Source organism: Balaenoptera musculus, chromosome 6 (assembly GCF_009873245.2).
Source record: "Balaenoptera musculus isolate JJ_BM4_2016_0621 chromosome 6, mBalMus1.pri.v3, whole genome shotgun sequence".
In the NCBI taxonomy this organism is placed as follows: domain Eukaryota; kingdom Metazoa; phylum Chordata; class Mammalia; order Artiodactyla; family Balaenopteridae; genus Balaenoptera; species Balaenoptera musculus.
The window spans coordinates 8,009,920-8,024,089 of NC_045790.1; the positions used below are offsets into that span (position 1 = coordinate 8,009,920).

Sequence of the window (14,170 nt, forward strand, 5' to 3'; positions counted from 1 at the left end):
TAAATTCAAAGTGGATTAAAGAACTAAATGTAAGACCAGATACTATAAAACTCTTGGAGGAAAACATAGGCAGAACACTCTTTGACATAAATCACAGCAATATCTTTTTCAATCCACCTCCTAGAGTAATGAAGATAAAAACAAACTGACACAGCAGTGTAAAGCAACTATATTCCAATAAAAAAAAAAAGAAAAACAAAAATAAACAAATGGGACCAAATAAACTTAAAAGTGGGACTTCCCTGGTGGCACAGTTGTTAGGGATCTGCCTGCCAATGCAGGGGACACGGGTTCGATCCCTGGTCCAGGAAGAGCCCACATGCCGCGGAGCAACTAAGCCCATGTGCAACAACTACTGAGCCTGCACTCTAGAGCCTGCGAGCCACAACTACTGAAGCCCGTGCACCTAGAGCCCGTGCTCCACAACAAGAGAAGCCACCGCAATGAGAAGCCTGCACACTGCAATGAAGAGTAGCCCGTGCTCGCCACAACTAGAGAAAGCCTGTGTGCAGCAACAAAGACCCAATGCAGCCAGAAAAAAAAAAACTTAAAAGCTTTTGCACAGCAAAGAAAACCATAAACAAAATGAAAAGAAAACCCACAGAATGGAGAAAATATTGGCAAACGAAGCAACTGACAAGGGATTAATCTCCAAAATATACAAACAGATGATGCAGAAAACAAATAACCCAATCAAAAAATGGGCAGAAGATATAAATAGACATTTCTCCAAAGAAGACATACAGATGGCCAAAAAGCACATGAAAAGATGCTCAACATCGCTAATTATTAGAGAAATGCAAATCAAAACTACTGAGGTATCCCCTCACACCGGTCAGAATGGCCATCATCAAAAAGTCTACAAACAATAAATGCTGGAGAGGGTGTGGAGAAAAGGGAACCTTCCTACACTATTGGTGGGAATGTAAATTGATATAGCCACTATGGAAAACAGTACGGAGGTTCCTCAAAAAACTAAAAATAGAGCTACCATATGATCCAGCAATCCCACTCCTGGGCATATATCTGGAGAAAACCATACTTCGAAAAGATACATGCACCTCAGTGTTCATTGCAGCACTGTTTACAATAGCCAAGACATGGAAGCAACCTAAAGGTCCATCGATAGATGAATGGATAAAGAAGATGTGGCACATATGCACAATGGAATACTACTTGGCCATGAAAAGGAACAAAACTGGGTCATTTGTAGAGACGTGGATGGATCTAGAGACTGTCATACAGAGTGAAGTAAGGCAGAAAGAGAAAAACAAATATAGTATATTAACGCATATATGTGGATCCTAGAAAAATGGTACAGATGAACTGGTTTGCAGGGTAGAAATTGAGACACAGATGTAGAGAACAAACGTATGGACGCCAAGGGGGGAAAGTGGCGGGGGTGGGGGTGTGATGAGAGTTGGGAAATTGGGATTGACATGTATACACTGATGTGTATAAAATGAATGAAAAAAGAATGAAATAATGCCTTTTGCAGCAACATGGATGGACCTAGAGATGATCATACTAAGTGAAGTCAGACAGAGAAAGACAAATATCAAATCATATCACTTATATGTGGAATCTAAAAAAATGATACAAATGAACTTATTTACAAAACAGAAACTGACTCACAGACTTAGAAAACAGACTTATGGTTACCAAAGGGAAAGGAGGGGAAGGGATAAATTAGGAGGTTGGGATTAACATATACACACTACTATATATAAAATAGATAATCAGCAAGCACCTACTGTGGAGCACAGGGAACTCTACTCAATACTCTGTAATAATCTATATGGGAAAAGAATCTGAAAAAGAATAGATATATGTATATGTATAACTAAATCACTTTGCTGTACACCTGAAACTAATACAACACTGTAAATCAAATATACTTCAATTAATTAAAAAAAGGAATTAACCACTTAGGAGTATAAAATAATTTTATGACTCTAGGAAGTTTTATTTTGTAATTATTTTCATATTTCTTTTTTAAGTTGTTTAGAAATGAATAACAAAATATGTTTTCCCCCTCCAAAGGTCTAGCTTTAATATGATATCAATATGTTTTTTCTGGCAGACAAATAGATTATTTTAAATAACTCAGTTGATAGGAAGATATCTTTGGAAGCTTTCCTTGTGTACATATACTAGCCCCTGGGAATTAAATACTGGTGTCAGGGCTAGGTTTAGAATTTGACCCAAAATAAGCATGCAAGATGCTTGTACAAAAAGAAAAATCCCTCTGATAAACTGGAAAACATTATAAAATCAGTAACTACCAGTGAAATTATCTGTTGTTCTTCTTGGTTATAAGTATTTCTCATTTTATTCAGAGATGTATGTTTTTGTTGATGAAATTGCTGGTGTGCAAACATTTAAAAATTAACCCCCCAAAAGGCAACTGGGGTCACATCTGCCCTATTTTAAAACAGCAGCCTAGATTTTTCTTTTAATATAGAAGGATAATGTATCAAAATATTTCGTGTTCCATCTTGCACAAGAGTGGGGCAAGTTTTCACGCTTTCCTATAGAAAAAGTTGTTAGCGTATATTAATGTGCTCCCAGACTCTTCCTTCAGCTTTCTGAAGCAAACGAGGAGTCCCTTCTGAAACAACCAAGGACTGGGCATTTTTCCCTCACATCCTTACTGGGTACTCTGAAATAGATTTGCTCTCCCAGCTAGAAGTTTGTATGTTAACCATCCCTGATGTTACTTAAACCAAAAAGAACAACCACCACAAACAAACAAAATAGCATAGAAAATACCAGAGCAGAACAACAGCCATTTAAAGATCCAGGGAAAGATCCAGAGACATACACTCAGGGGTCTATCTGTGTTATTCCTTAATTATTTCTTACAAAAAGGTTGGAATCTCAGCACTGCCACTTGGGCTGTAATCAGTACAACTCAGGCACCTTCCTCTGATTTTATTTTTCCTTATCTATAGAGGTAGGGTAATAATACATAACAAGGTTGTTTGGAAGCTTAAATGAAATTATATATGTATAGGAATTTGAGACATGACTGAGGCAAATCAACAAAGAATAATGCAGGTAGACTTAGAAGTTCAATCCAGGAAAGAAAGAAAAAAGGTGACTGAGGTGGACATGTGGTTTATGAAAAGCAACGTGCCTGTTGACGTTTGAACTGTTCTTTGAAGACAAGGCTTTTGTTCTACTTGAGATACAGAAGGACAAAATCAAGGAGAAACAGCTCAGTGCTCCTTGGACTGCTCTGGCCATTACTCCTGGCAGGACTTCAATACCAATTGAATGTGACGGTAACAGTCATTTAGAAAACAGGAAGGAATAAAAGAGACAATGGAAAGAAGATGGGAAAGAAATTAAATTTAAGGCATTCTTTTAAAAATCTGGTTTGCAGAAAACCTCCTTTCAGTCTTTGTCCTGTCTGCTTTCAAGTGGAGTAACTGATGCCTTATCGAGGAGACATCTATTCTCTGTGGAAGCTAATGAAGACATTAGAGTAGAGATGGACCAAGACAAGGACTTAGCCAGCTCTTCTAGGGCCTGTTGCAGCATCCTGTGTGAATGCAGATCAGGGTTCTAATTGAAATTCATGTTTATGTGGGTTCATTTTTAAGCAAAGTGTTCTCTGTCTTTGAATTGGCTGCTAGGAAGCTCAGCACCCTCCTCCACCCCATCTTTGCAAGTGTATAAGATTTTAAAACGACCTCCCCAGGTGGTGCAGTCGTTAAGAATCTGCCTGCCAATGCAGGGGACACGGGTTTGAGCCCTGGTCCTGGAAGATCCCACATGCTGCGGAGCAACTAAGCCCGTGCGCCACAACTACTGAGCCTGCGTGCCACAACTACTGAAGCCCACACGCCTAGAGCCTGTACTCCGCAACAAGAGAAGCCACCACAATGAGAAGCCCGCACACCGCAATGAAGAGAAGCCCCTGCTTGCGGCAATTAGAGAAAGCCCGCATGCAGCAACGAAGACCCAATGCGGCCCTAAATAAATAAATACATTTATTTAAAAAAAAAAAAAACAGGTTTAAAATGAAAAATAAAATAAAAGGGCATTCTAAGCTTCTGCAACAACTTATACCAATCCTTCTGCCCCTGTTCAAGTCTTCTGCCTCAAGTCTCAAGGATTAGCAACTTTCAACTGAGTGAATAAACTAAAATCACTTCATATACTTCACATCACTACCATCCGGTTTTCTCAACTTGAGATCCAGATATAACTGCACATATCAAGTAGTTTGTAACAAGATAGCTGAGACATTAGAAAGGATCATTTACTGTGTAACAAAATTACATGTTTCCTTCCATTGCTATTTCAAAAGTTCCTTGAAGGCCAAGTTTGGCCCTCTGAGGAGAAATAAGAAAACTTCTTTTCATTATTTTTCAGTCTAAGAAAAGGAAAATTGGTAGATTCACATTTTAAGGATTTTTATAGAAAAAAATAGGTCCTTTAGTACTTAAAAAATTTTTGTCATGGAAGACATGTATATGTACATGGTTCACATTCATTCAACAAACATTTTCAATTAAATGCCAGACTCTACACACACACTTCACTGACACTGAATGGCACTATCTTCTATAGTTATTTATAAAATGATGTGAACATAAGATACAGACAGGCATGAACAGTAACATAATACACACCACAGGTCTGGATGGAAGCAAAGTCTAGTTGGTGTGAGTGCCCCGCTCCAGAACCCTGAGATGCACTTTACCTGTCGAGACACTGAGCTGCCAGACAGGCAGTTGTCAGAATCTCTTTGATGTGAGTCAGCCAGTTGGAGGCCTCCAATCTACTGAGCCATCGGTCCATGTTATGTGTTTGGTCATTACAAGCTTCCACGAGTTTGATTAAGCTCTCCTGAAGAATGTGATACCTTTCAAAAACAAGAAAAAGTTAAAAAGAAGAAAGAAAGAAAACAGAACATAGAACAATGAAGGAAGAAACCAAATCAAAAACTCAGCCTCCAATATATATCCAAGGGCAAAAGCAGCTCAAAATACTATAAAAATATTTACCTTGCTATATAATAACTTATAGGGTTAAAGACTGAAAAACTAATATTTAAACATGATTGTGAAATGCTTAAAATGCCTGCGATGGTAAACTCTTCCTCATCTGAACAGATTAAACCCAGTTTGCATAACTGAATTATCTGACTGAGGAGAGGGCCACAGCACTGCTTTTGTGACAGGTCACAAGACAGCACCACTAACATCTGTGTCCCGTTCCCACAGACTCAACTCTGGACACCTGTACTGCCAGCAGGGATGCCCAAGGCCAGCTCAGATCCCATTGTTTTATTAGCTCCAACTCCCACCCACTCACCCACCCAGAAGCAATTATAAACCACTAATTGCAAGCATAAAGGAGATGATATAGGTAGAGGAAACAAGGTGTGAAAATAAGTGGGTATCAGGGAAATTAAATGTCTAAGTCTTTTTGACTTAGGAAAATATAATTATGCGTAGCATATCTTTTCAGTAAGTTTGGTCACCGCTGATCTACAAGTAGAGGAGCAGACCTCATGGTGATGAAATTACAGAACTAACAGAGAAAAAATGCTATCTGATCAAAACTCACTTCTGAGCATCCACCATAAGTTTTCTGCTTATCTTATAAAACACAAGGACAGGATATCCAGCCAATTTTTGACTCAAGTTAATATGAAGGTTCGTTTGAAAATTTGTGATTTTTGAACAGCTAAGGGCTCACCCACTCTAAATATCTGCAAATAAGAGTCCAGTACTATCTCCCGAATCTTTTACCTCTCAATGGACTTATGAATCCGCCTCCACTGGGGATAATGAGCTTCTTGCTCAAAGCCACCTCCTTTGGCTCTAGCTTGCTGAGCTACGTTTAGAGGTCGGGTGTCAATGATGTAGCCACGCTTTCCTGCCCTGAGGGTAGCATTTATCAGCTTCTCATCTTCTTTGCACCGTCTCCCATTTGTGCCAGTGAGTGGCTGACCACTTCGCATAATAACCTACAAGGACAATAGAGTCTAAAATTTAACAGTAGCTGCTTTTTAAAGTTTCTGAAAACAGAAATGAATTAGCTAGATTAAGAGTACCTCAAAAAACAATTCTGTGAAGAGTCATGTACCACAATGTTCATTGCAGCTCTATTTACAATAGCCAGGACATGGAAGCAACCTAAGTGTCCATCAACAGATGAATGGATAAAGAAGATGTGGCACATATATACAATGGAATATTACTCAGCCATAGAAAGAAACGAAATTGAGTTATTTGTAGTGAGGTGGATGGACCTAGAGTCTGTCATAGAGAGTGAAGTAAGTCAGAAAGAGAAAAACAAATACTGTATACTAACACATATATATGGAATCTAAAGAAAATGGTCATGAAGAACCTAGGGGCACAACGGGAATAAAGACGCAGACCTACTAGAGAATGGACTTGAGGACGCAGGGAGGGGGAAGGGTAAGCTGGGACAAAGTGAGAGAGTGGCATGGACATATATACACTACCAAATGTAAAACCAATAGCTAGTGGGAAGCAGCCGCATAGCACAGGAAGATCAGCTCGGTGCTTTGTGACCACCTAGAGGGGTGGGATAGGGAGAGGTGGGAGGGAGATGCAAGAGGGAGGAGATATGGGGATATATGTATATGTATAGCTGATTCACTTTGTTATATAGCAGAAACTAACACACCATTGTAAAGCAATTATACTCCAATAAAGATGTTTAAAAAAAAAAAATTGTGTGTCACTTTGGAGATGAATTTGATCCTAAAACAAAGAAATGTTTCTATGTATTGACAACAGTTAATCATTGTAAAACAAAAACAAGACTTGCACTTTTACACGATTTTTCTTCCTACTATCTCAAAATACTTTCACATAATAAATTATAGTTCCTCTTTAAGATCAAATATTACAATTCATTTAGTCAGTGAATTAATTATCCAGCAGATCTGGGCCTGTAATTAAGATAATGATAACAGCCTACACACCAGGAAACTTTGGCTTCAACTACATAAACTTAGGGTTGGCAGGTTTTATCAAGAATTATAAAGAGAAAAGGCACCAATGGTAAAATAAAAAAAAATTTATGCACTATTATTCTTGTTTTGGGAATCACTTTCAATATCTTGAAAGCTACTTATTTATTCTTTATTCTCCAGTGGCCTTCTTCCAGTATTCCAGGACTTAACCACTTGTCTCCAAAGACCAAAAACTACATACTTTGAAGTCTGCTTTTGAAACTTTTCTCAAGAAATCAGTATCTGTTATACTGATCTATTCCCTGGCGAATGGTTTAGAATTATTTCAAGCTTGTCCCATAATACAGGGGTCCCCAGTTCCCAGGCCGCAGACCGGTACCAGCCCACAGCCTGTTAGGAACCGGGCCGCAGAGCAGGAGGTGAGCGGGGGGGCGAGCGAGCGAAGCTTCATCTGCCACTACCCATCGCCCGCATTACCGCCTGAACCATCCCCCCACCCTTTCCGTGGAAAAACTGTCTTCCATGAAGAGTCCCTGGTGCCAAAAAGGTTGGGGGCCAGTGCCATAATACATGCTGTTATTTTAACTACCTTGAAATTTAACATAAGGAAGGTCATCCAGAGGATGACAATGGCTAACTCTCAGACTGCACTTACCATGTAACTGGACACAATAATATATTTTATGAGTTGTTAAAATGCTTTATGGTGAACCCTAGTGAAGAGAAATACTGCTGAGCAGGCAAGATAGGTGACCTGATTTCTAGAAATCCCTTTATCCTAAATATCTACATTTGACTTACTACCAGGGGAAAAAGGAAAATGGAAGATAGCTGTAACTTACCCACTCATTTACTATTGGATTCAAAATGAGAAGCAGAGTTTACTGACAAAGAGAAAATAAGAGGAGAGAAATAAACTTCGAAAATATTTAGGAAACGAACACACAGTGAGCACTTGCCTATTCAATTCCTGACTCCTGTGTTTACTTAAGTTGTGACTAATGACATGTGTCACTCTTTTCCCTTTTGAAAATAAAAACGTCCGTTCAATTTTCCTTTCACAGGAAAATCTGGTGAGAATAATTAAAATAAAGTATCATACCATTATTCTGGTCAGAGAAATTTATTTTTCTACCTAAGAGTGTTAATTTTAAGTATCAACTAAACATTAGCTCCCTTTGTACTGAGTCCTAAAGATAAACTTCTCTTGGCTTTTCTAAGGTTAAGCAGCATCATGGAAAGAATTCAAAGTCATATCCTGATCACAGAAAACACTCTACTCCTGATTCCCTAAAGCTTAAATAACAGGAAGTCCCAGCAGGAGAGACTAATCACTTCAATGAACAGGCACACGGAAAAGGGGAACATTTCTAAGCACCTCAAACCAAGTCTTCCAGTCGATTAAGCAGCAGTGTTTATTGTTCACTTACCATTCCATTTTTCTTATGATAATAGCTGAGCACTGGGAAGCGTCCTCCATGCCGAAACGTAGCTACCTTCCGAAGAGCTTCATCATCGATGGCTTTGGGCACTATGACGATTGGTGGGTAAGAGGGGCAAACAGCAAATTCCTTATTGACATAGCTTAACCTCCATTCACTGGTCTGAAAAACACAAAATACTTCAAAGCTAAGCAAGTATCTCAAAGTCACAAAATAATCTGAAAACTTTTAAAGGAGCTTAGAGATCAATTTTCATACAGTGAAGAAGCCATCTCACAGGAATGTACTAGAAGGATACCTAGCCCATACTCAAATACTTCCACAGAAAAGGAGCTCCTCTCTTCAGAGCCAGCTTCCTACAGTGCTAGGTATCCCTAGTTCCTAGAAAGTTCTTCCTCCTATTGAGCAAAACTTATTGCTCTGTAACTTCCTCTATTGTTTTTTACTGTGATTTCAGTACAAGTTCCCCATTTCACATGACATCTTATGGAATATATGAAAGACAGTTGTTTCTCCCTTAGTCTTCTATTCTCCAAGTTAAATATATTAAATATATTCATGAATATCAGGGCCAACATCATCTCATTCATTCTTGTCTTGGTACCATTTACTTTGTTAACGGTACTCTTAAAGTACAGCAACAGGAAGACTAAAACTCCAGATGATGCTTATCCAGAACAGAAGAGAACATTGCTACTACCTACATCAAACCCCTTGCTCATTTCTGTTATTTAAGAAAGGAGAAAAATGAGGAAAGACAGTTAACATCTTTCTTAAAGCAATAACAACTTAATACTAAGAAAGATTATACTTATAAGTCAATGAAATAATTTCAAACTCAGTATGCTAAGAACCAAAAGTACACAATATAAAACTATCAAATGACAACTTATTTCTAACATCAAAAATGAAAATCACTTAAAGACTGTAAAAAGCTTTGCACAGCAAAAAACAAACAAAATTATGTGTATGTAAATTTCAATATGTTCCTATAAATCAGAGTTGCCCTAACATGCTGGCCACGGCTTGTAGTATCAGGAGGATAAACCAAAGCATGTTTGATAAGTGTATTTAAAAAAAAAAAAGTCCTTTGACAAGATACAATACCATATTTTTTAATTACATTTTTTCACTGTTCAAAGTTATTCACATTACTAATTTAAAAGACAGTTTCTAAAAAATTATTTTTAAAAAAGGAAGTTACCTGTTTCCTGTTCACCCATCATCTAATTCCCTTTCCCCATTTTCAACTCTTTCAGCTTTTTTTTGTTTTTTTTTAATTTTTGGCTGTTTTTCACAATTAGGTATTACTTACTGATTTCCTACTCCAGAGAATGCTATGATTCTTCATTGACCTGCAATGCCACTTCCGTCAAATATTAACTTTCCACACATGTTGGCCTCTCTATTCTGTCCCATTTGTCTAGCTGCAGCAAGTCCATGGCTTTTAGAATAAGCTTTGTATTTAGCAGGCTAAGTCTCCTAGAATCCTCTTCCCTCCTTCTTGTTCTTCAGAAGAACCTTGGTTCCCCTTGATCCTTTGCTCTTTCATGTAACTTTTATCAACTTCCACTTAAAAACACACTGGTGTTTTAATAAGATGGCACTGACTTTATAGATTGATTTGGAGACATCTTTATAATATTTAATATCCTTATCTATGAGCACAGTGTCCCTCCACTTTTCAAAGTTTTCTTAATTTTTCAATAAAGTTTAAAAATTCTCTCAATAAACATCTTTCATATCTTTTCTTAGATATACTCCTAGGAACCTTATATTTTTATGGCATTTTAGTTGTATGTCTTCAAAATTGTGTTTGGTGTAGAGAAATGCCTACAATTTCAAGATTCTTTCAGTTTCCTGTGGTAGAGAAGCATATAATCAACAACTAAGAGCAGGGACTTCCCTGGTGGTCCAATGGTTAAGACTTTGCGCTCCCAATGCAGGGGGGCAGGTTCAACCCCTGATCAGGGAACTAAGATCCCACGTACTGCATGGCCAAAAAAACAACAAAAAAACCCAACTAATAGCAATTTTGCTTCTTTCATTTCAATCCTAATACCTTTTATTTTTCCTTCTTGTCTTCCTGAGCCAGCTAGGAGTAGTGATGGCGGGCGTCTTTGTCTCACTCTTGAACTTAAAGGGAATAATGAAAGATTTGCTTTTTGTATATTTTTGTTTTTGTAGCTACCCTGTATCAGATTAAATAAATTCCTTTCAAATCCAACTCTGCTAAGAGCTTTTATCATAAATAGATGTTTAATTTTATCAAATTGTTTTTCTTTCTCTTCTAATTTTGTTTCACCATGTATGTAATTTGTCTTTTCTCTTTGGTTAATTTTGTGATATTCTCTTTGCCTTACTGTTCAATAGCTGAACTCAATACATCTAAGTAAAAACTTCCTTTTGATTATCCTACATGGTGTTTGCTGGGATACCCTTGTGCATCTTTGCAGTCCATACCTTCCCCTCCACACCCAATACTAGGAAATCACTAATCTGCTTTCGGTCACTTTTAGTGTCTTATCTAAGAAATCTTTGCCTAATCGATGGTCATAAAGATTTTCTCCTGTGTTTTCTTCAAGAAATTGTATACCTTTAGCTCTTATGTTTTGGTCTATAATATATTTTGAGTTAATTTTTGTGGATGGAAGTAAAGGTCTAGATCTATCTTTTATCAGTCCAATTGTTCCAATGCCATTAGTTGAAAAAAACTCTCCTTTACCTATAGAATTGTCTAGGCACCTTTGGCAAAAATTGACCACAAATGGGAGAGTTTATTTCTAGACCCTCTATCCTGTTCCATGGATTTATATATCTGTCCTTAAGCCAATATACCACATTCTCTTGATTACTGTAACCTGATAGTAAATTTTGAAATCAAGTAATGTAAATAATTTAGCTATTTTTTTTTCAAAGTTGTTTTCGCTATCCTAGTAACTCTGCAGTTCCATATAAATTACAGGATAATCTTGGCAATTTCTACAAAGACATCTATTGGAATTTTGATAGGAGTTGCATTGAATCAATAAATCAATTTGGAGAGAATTAGCATCTTAATGAGAGGTCAGCAAACTATAGTCCACAAGCCAAATCCAGTCCCCTGCTTGTTTTTGTAAATGCAGGCATACCTCAGAGACATTGCAGGTTTGGTTCCAGACCACTGCAATGAAGTGGATATTGCAACAAAGCGAGTCACAAATTTTTTGCTTTCCCAATGCATGTATAAGTTATGTTTACACTATACTGTAGTCTATTAAGTGTGCAACATCAATATGTCTTAAAAAAATAAAATGTACATACCTTAATTTTAAAATATTTTGTTGCTAAAAAATGCTAACCATCATCTGAGCCTTTAGTAAGTCATAATCTTTCTGCTGGTGGAGGATTTGAAATATTTTCAGAATTACCAAAATGCAACAGAGACATGAAGTAAGCAAACGCTGTTGGAAAAATGGCACTGAAAGACTGACTTGCTTGACCTAGGATTGCCAAAAACCTTCAATTTGTAAAAAACGCAATATCTGAAAAGCACAATAAGATGAAAATGCAATAAAATGAGGTATGCCTGTAAGATATTATTGGAACACAGCACCACCCATTCACTGATATATTATCTGTTGCTGTTTTCATGCTGTAACAGCAGAGTGGAGCAGCTGCAACAAAGATTTCATGACCCACAAAGCCTAAAATATTTACTATTGGGTCCTTTACATAACTCAGCCCATTACTGATCTTGACAATATTGTCTTCCAATCCATGAACATGTGTTTCTCCTTTTATTTAGATGTCCTTTAACTTCTCTCAGCAATGTTTTGTGTTTTTCAGTGTATAGATCCTGCCCTTTTGTTAAACTTATTACTAAGTATTTTATTCATTTTAAGATTGTTTATTGCCAGTTAGTTTTTGTACACTTGTACAGAGCAACCTTGCTAAACTTATTAGTTCTAGTTATTTTATTCATTTCTGCTCTTATTTTTATCATTTCATTCTTTCAAGTTACTTTGCTCATTTTTTTCCCCAGTTTCTTAAGTTGGAGCTTACGTTGGTGATTTTAGACCTTCCTTCTTGTTTTATATTAGCACTTTAACATTATAAGTTTCTCTCTGAAGACTGCTTTAGCTATATTCTACAAATTTTGATATTAACCTTCAGTTCAAAATATTTCCTAATTTCCTTTCTGATTTCATCTTTGAGTTACAGATTATTTAGAAGCATTTTGTTTAATTTAGAAATACTCTGGGTATTCCTTGATACCTTAGTGTTAACTGATTTCTAATATAATTACTTTGTGATCAGGGATTATATTCTGTATGGTTTCAATCCTTTTAAATTTATTGATATTTATTTAATAGCCCAGCGTATGTTCTGTCTTAGAAAACATACCATGTGCTCTTGCATGTTGTTCATTCTGCAGAAGTTGGGAAGTAGTATTCAATGAATATCAGAGAGTGCTGTTCAGATTCTCTGTCTCTACTTGTTTTGTTGTTGTTTTGTTTTAGTTTAGTTGTTCTATTACTTGCTGAGAGGGCAGTTTAAACAATCTACAATCATCACAGAGTGGCTTATTTCTTCATTTCCATCAATTTTGGCTATCAGGCATAAATATTTATTTTTATATATAAATCATTATGTTGTCCTGATGAATTTTATTATTATGGAATGACCCTCTTTATTTGATAATATTCTGTGTCTTGAAGTGTTTTTTTTTAAATCTGGAATTAATAAAGCTACTTCTTTTTTATACTTATTATTTTCATGGCACATTTTCCCCATGCATTTATTTTCAATCTGTTTCTTTATATTCAAAATGCATCTCTTGTACACAGCAGTATTTGGATCTTGCTTTTTCTTCTTCTTCTTCTTTTTTTGGCCACACCACGCAGCTTGAGGGATCTCAGTTCCCTGACCAGGGACTGAACCCGAGCCCTCAGCAGTGAAAACCTTGGAATCCTAACCACTAGGCCACCAGGGAACTCCCTTGCTTTTTTTCTTTAATTCATTCTGACAATCTCTGCCTTTTAATTGGAGCATTTAGCTCATCAATATTAAATATCGATACAGCTGGATTTTAGTCTAGCATTTATTTTCTGTTTGCCCCTTCAGTTTTTATTGCTGTTTCTTCTTTCCCACTTTCTTTTGAATTATTTAAATACTTTTTAGAATTGTACTTTAATGTATTAATCTTTTAATTATACCTCTTAACATTTTTAAGAAGTGACTGCTGAGGACAATGGTTCTCAGCTAGGGGTCATTTTGCCCCAAGAGAACATCTGTCAATGACTGAAGACTACTGGGGTTGGAGGAGAAGAATGCTACTGGCATCTAGTGGCAGGCCAGGGATACTGCCAAACATCCTACAATGCACAGGACAGCTTCTCACAACAAAGAATTATCTAGCCCAAATGTCAAGAGTGCCAAGTTTGAGAAACTCTGCTCTAGGGATTATAATATATGTTGTTAATTTAAATATTAGCCCACATTACATAATATGTAAAAACCTTTAAGCTGTATTGGTCTATATCCATTCAGCCACACCACACCCAGTCATTTTTTTTTTTTTTTTTTTTTTTTTTTTTTTTATTTATTTATTTATGGCTGTGTTGGGTCCTCAGTTCGTGCGAGGGCTTTCTCTAGTTGCGGCAAGTGGGGACCACTGTTCATCGCGGTGCGGGGACCGCTCTTCATCGCGGTGCGCGGGCCTCTCACCATCGCGGACCCTCCCGTTGCGGGGCACAGGCTCCAGACGCGCATGCTCAGT

The 14,170-nt window shown here is 37.1% G+C and overlaps 1 protein-coding gene across 1 annotated transcript in view; it reads right to left on the minus strand.

Annotated features, from left to right (window-relative positions):
• Positions 1 to 14,170, minus strand: part of MTMR9 (myotubularin related protein 9) — a 78,361-nt gene that overhangs the window by 32,908 nt on the left and 31,283 nt on the right. Inside the window, exons 4-6 of the mRNA XM_036854572.1 lie at positions 8,398 to 8,571; positions 5,769 to 5,986; positions 4,715 to 4,876 (exon numbers count right to left, since the gene is read on the minus strand). Coding sequence (XP_036710467.1) covers positions 4,715 to 4,876; positions 5,769 to 5,986; positions 8,398 to 8,571 — 554 coding nt within the window. The remainder of the gene's footprint in view (positions 1 to 4,714; positions 4,877 to 5,768; positions 5,987 to 8,397; positions 8,572 to 14,170) is intronic.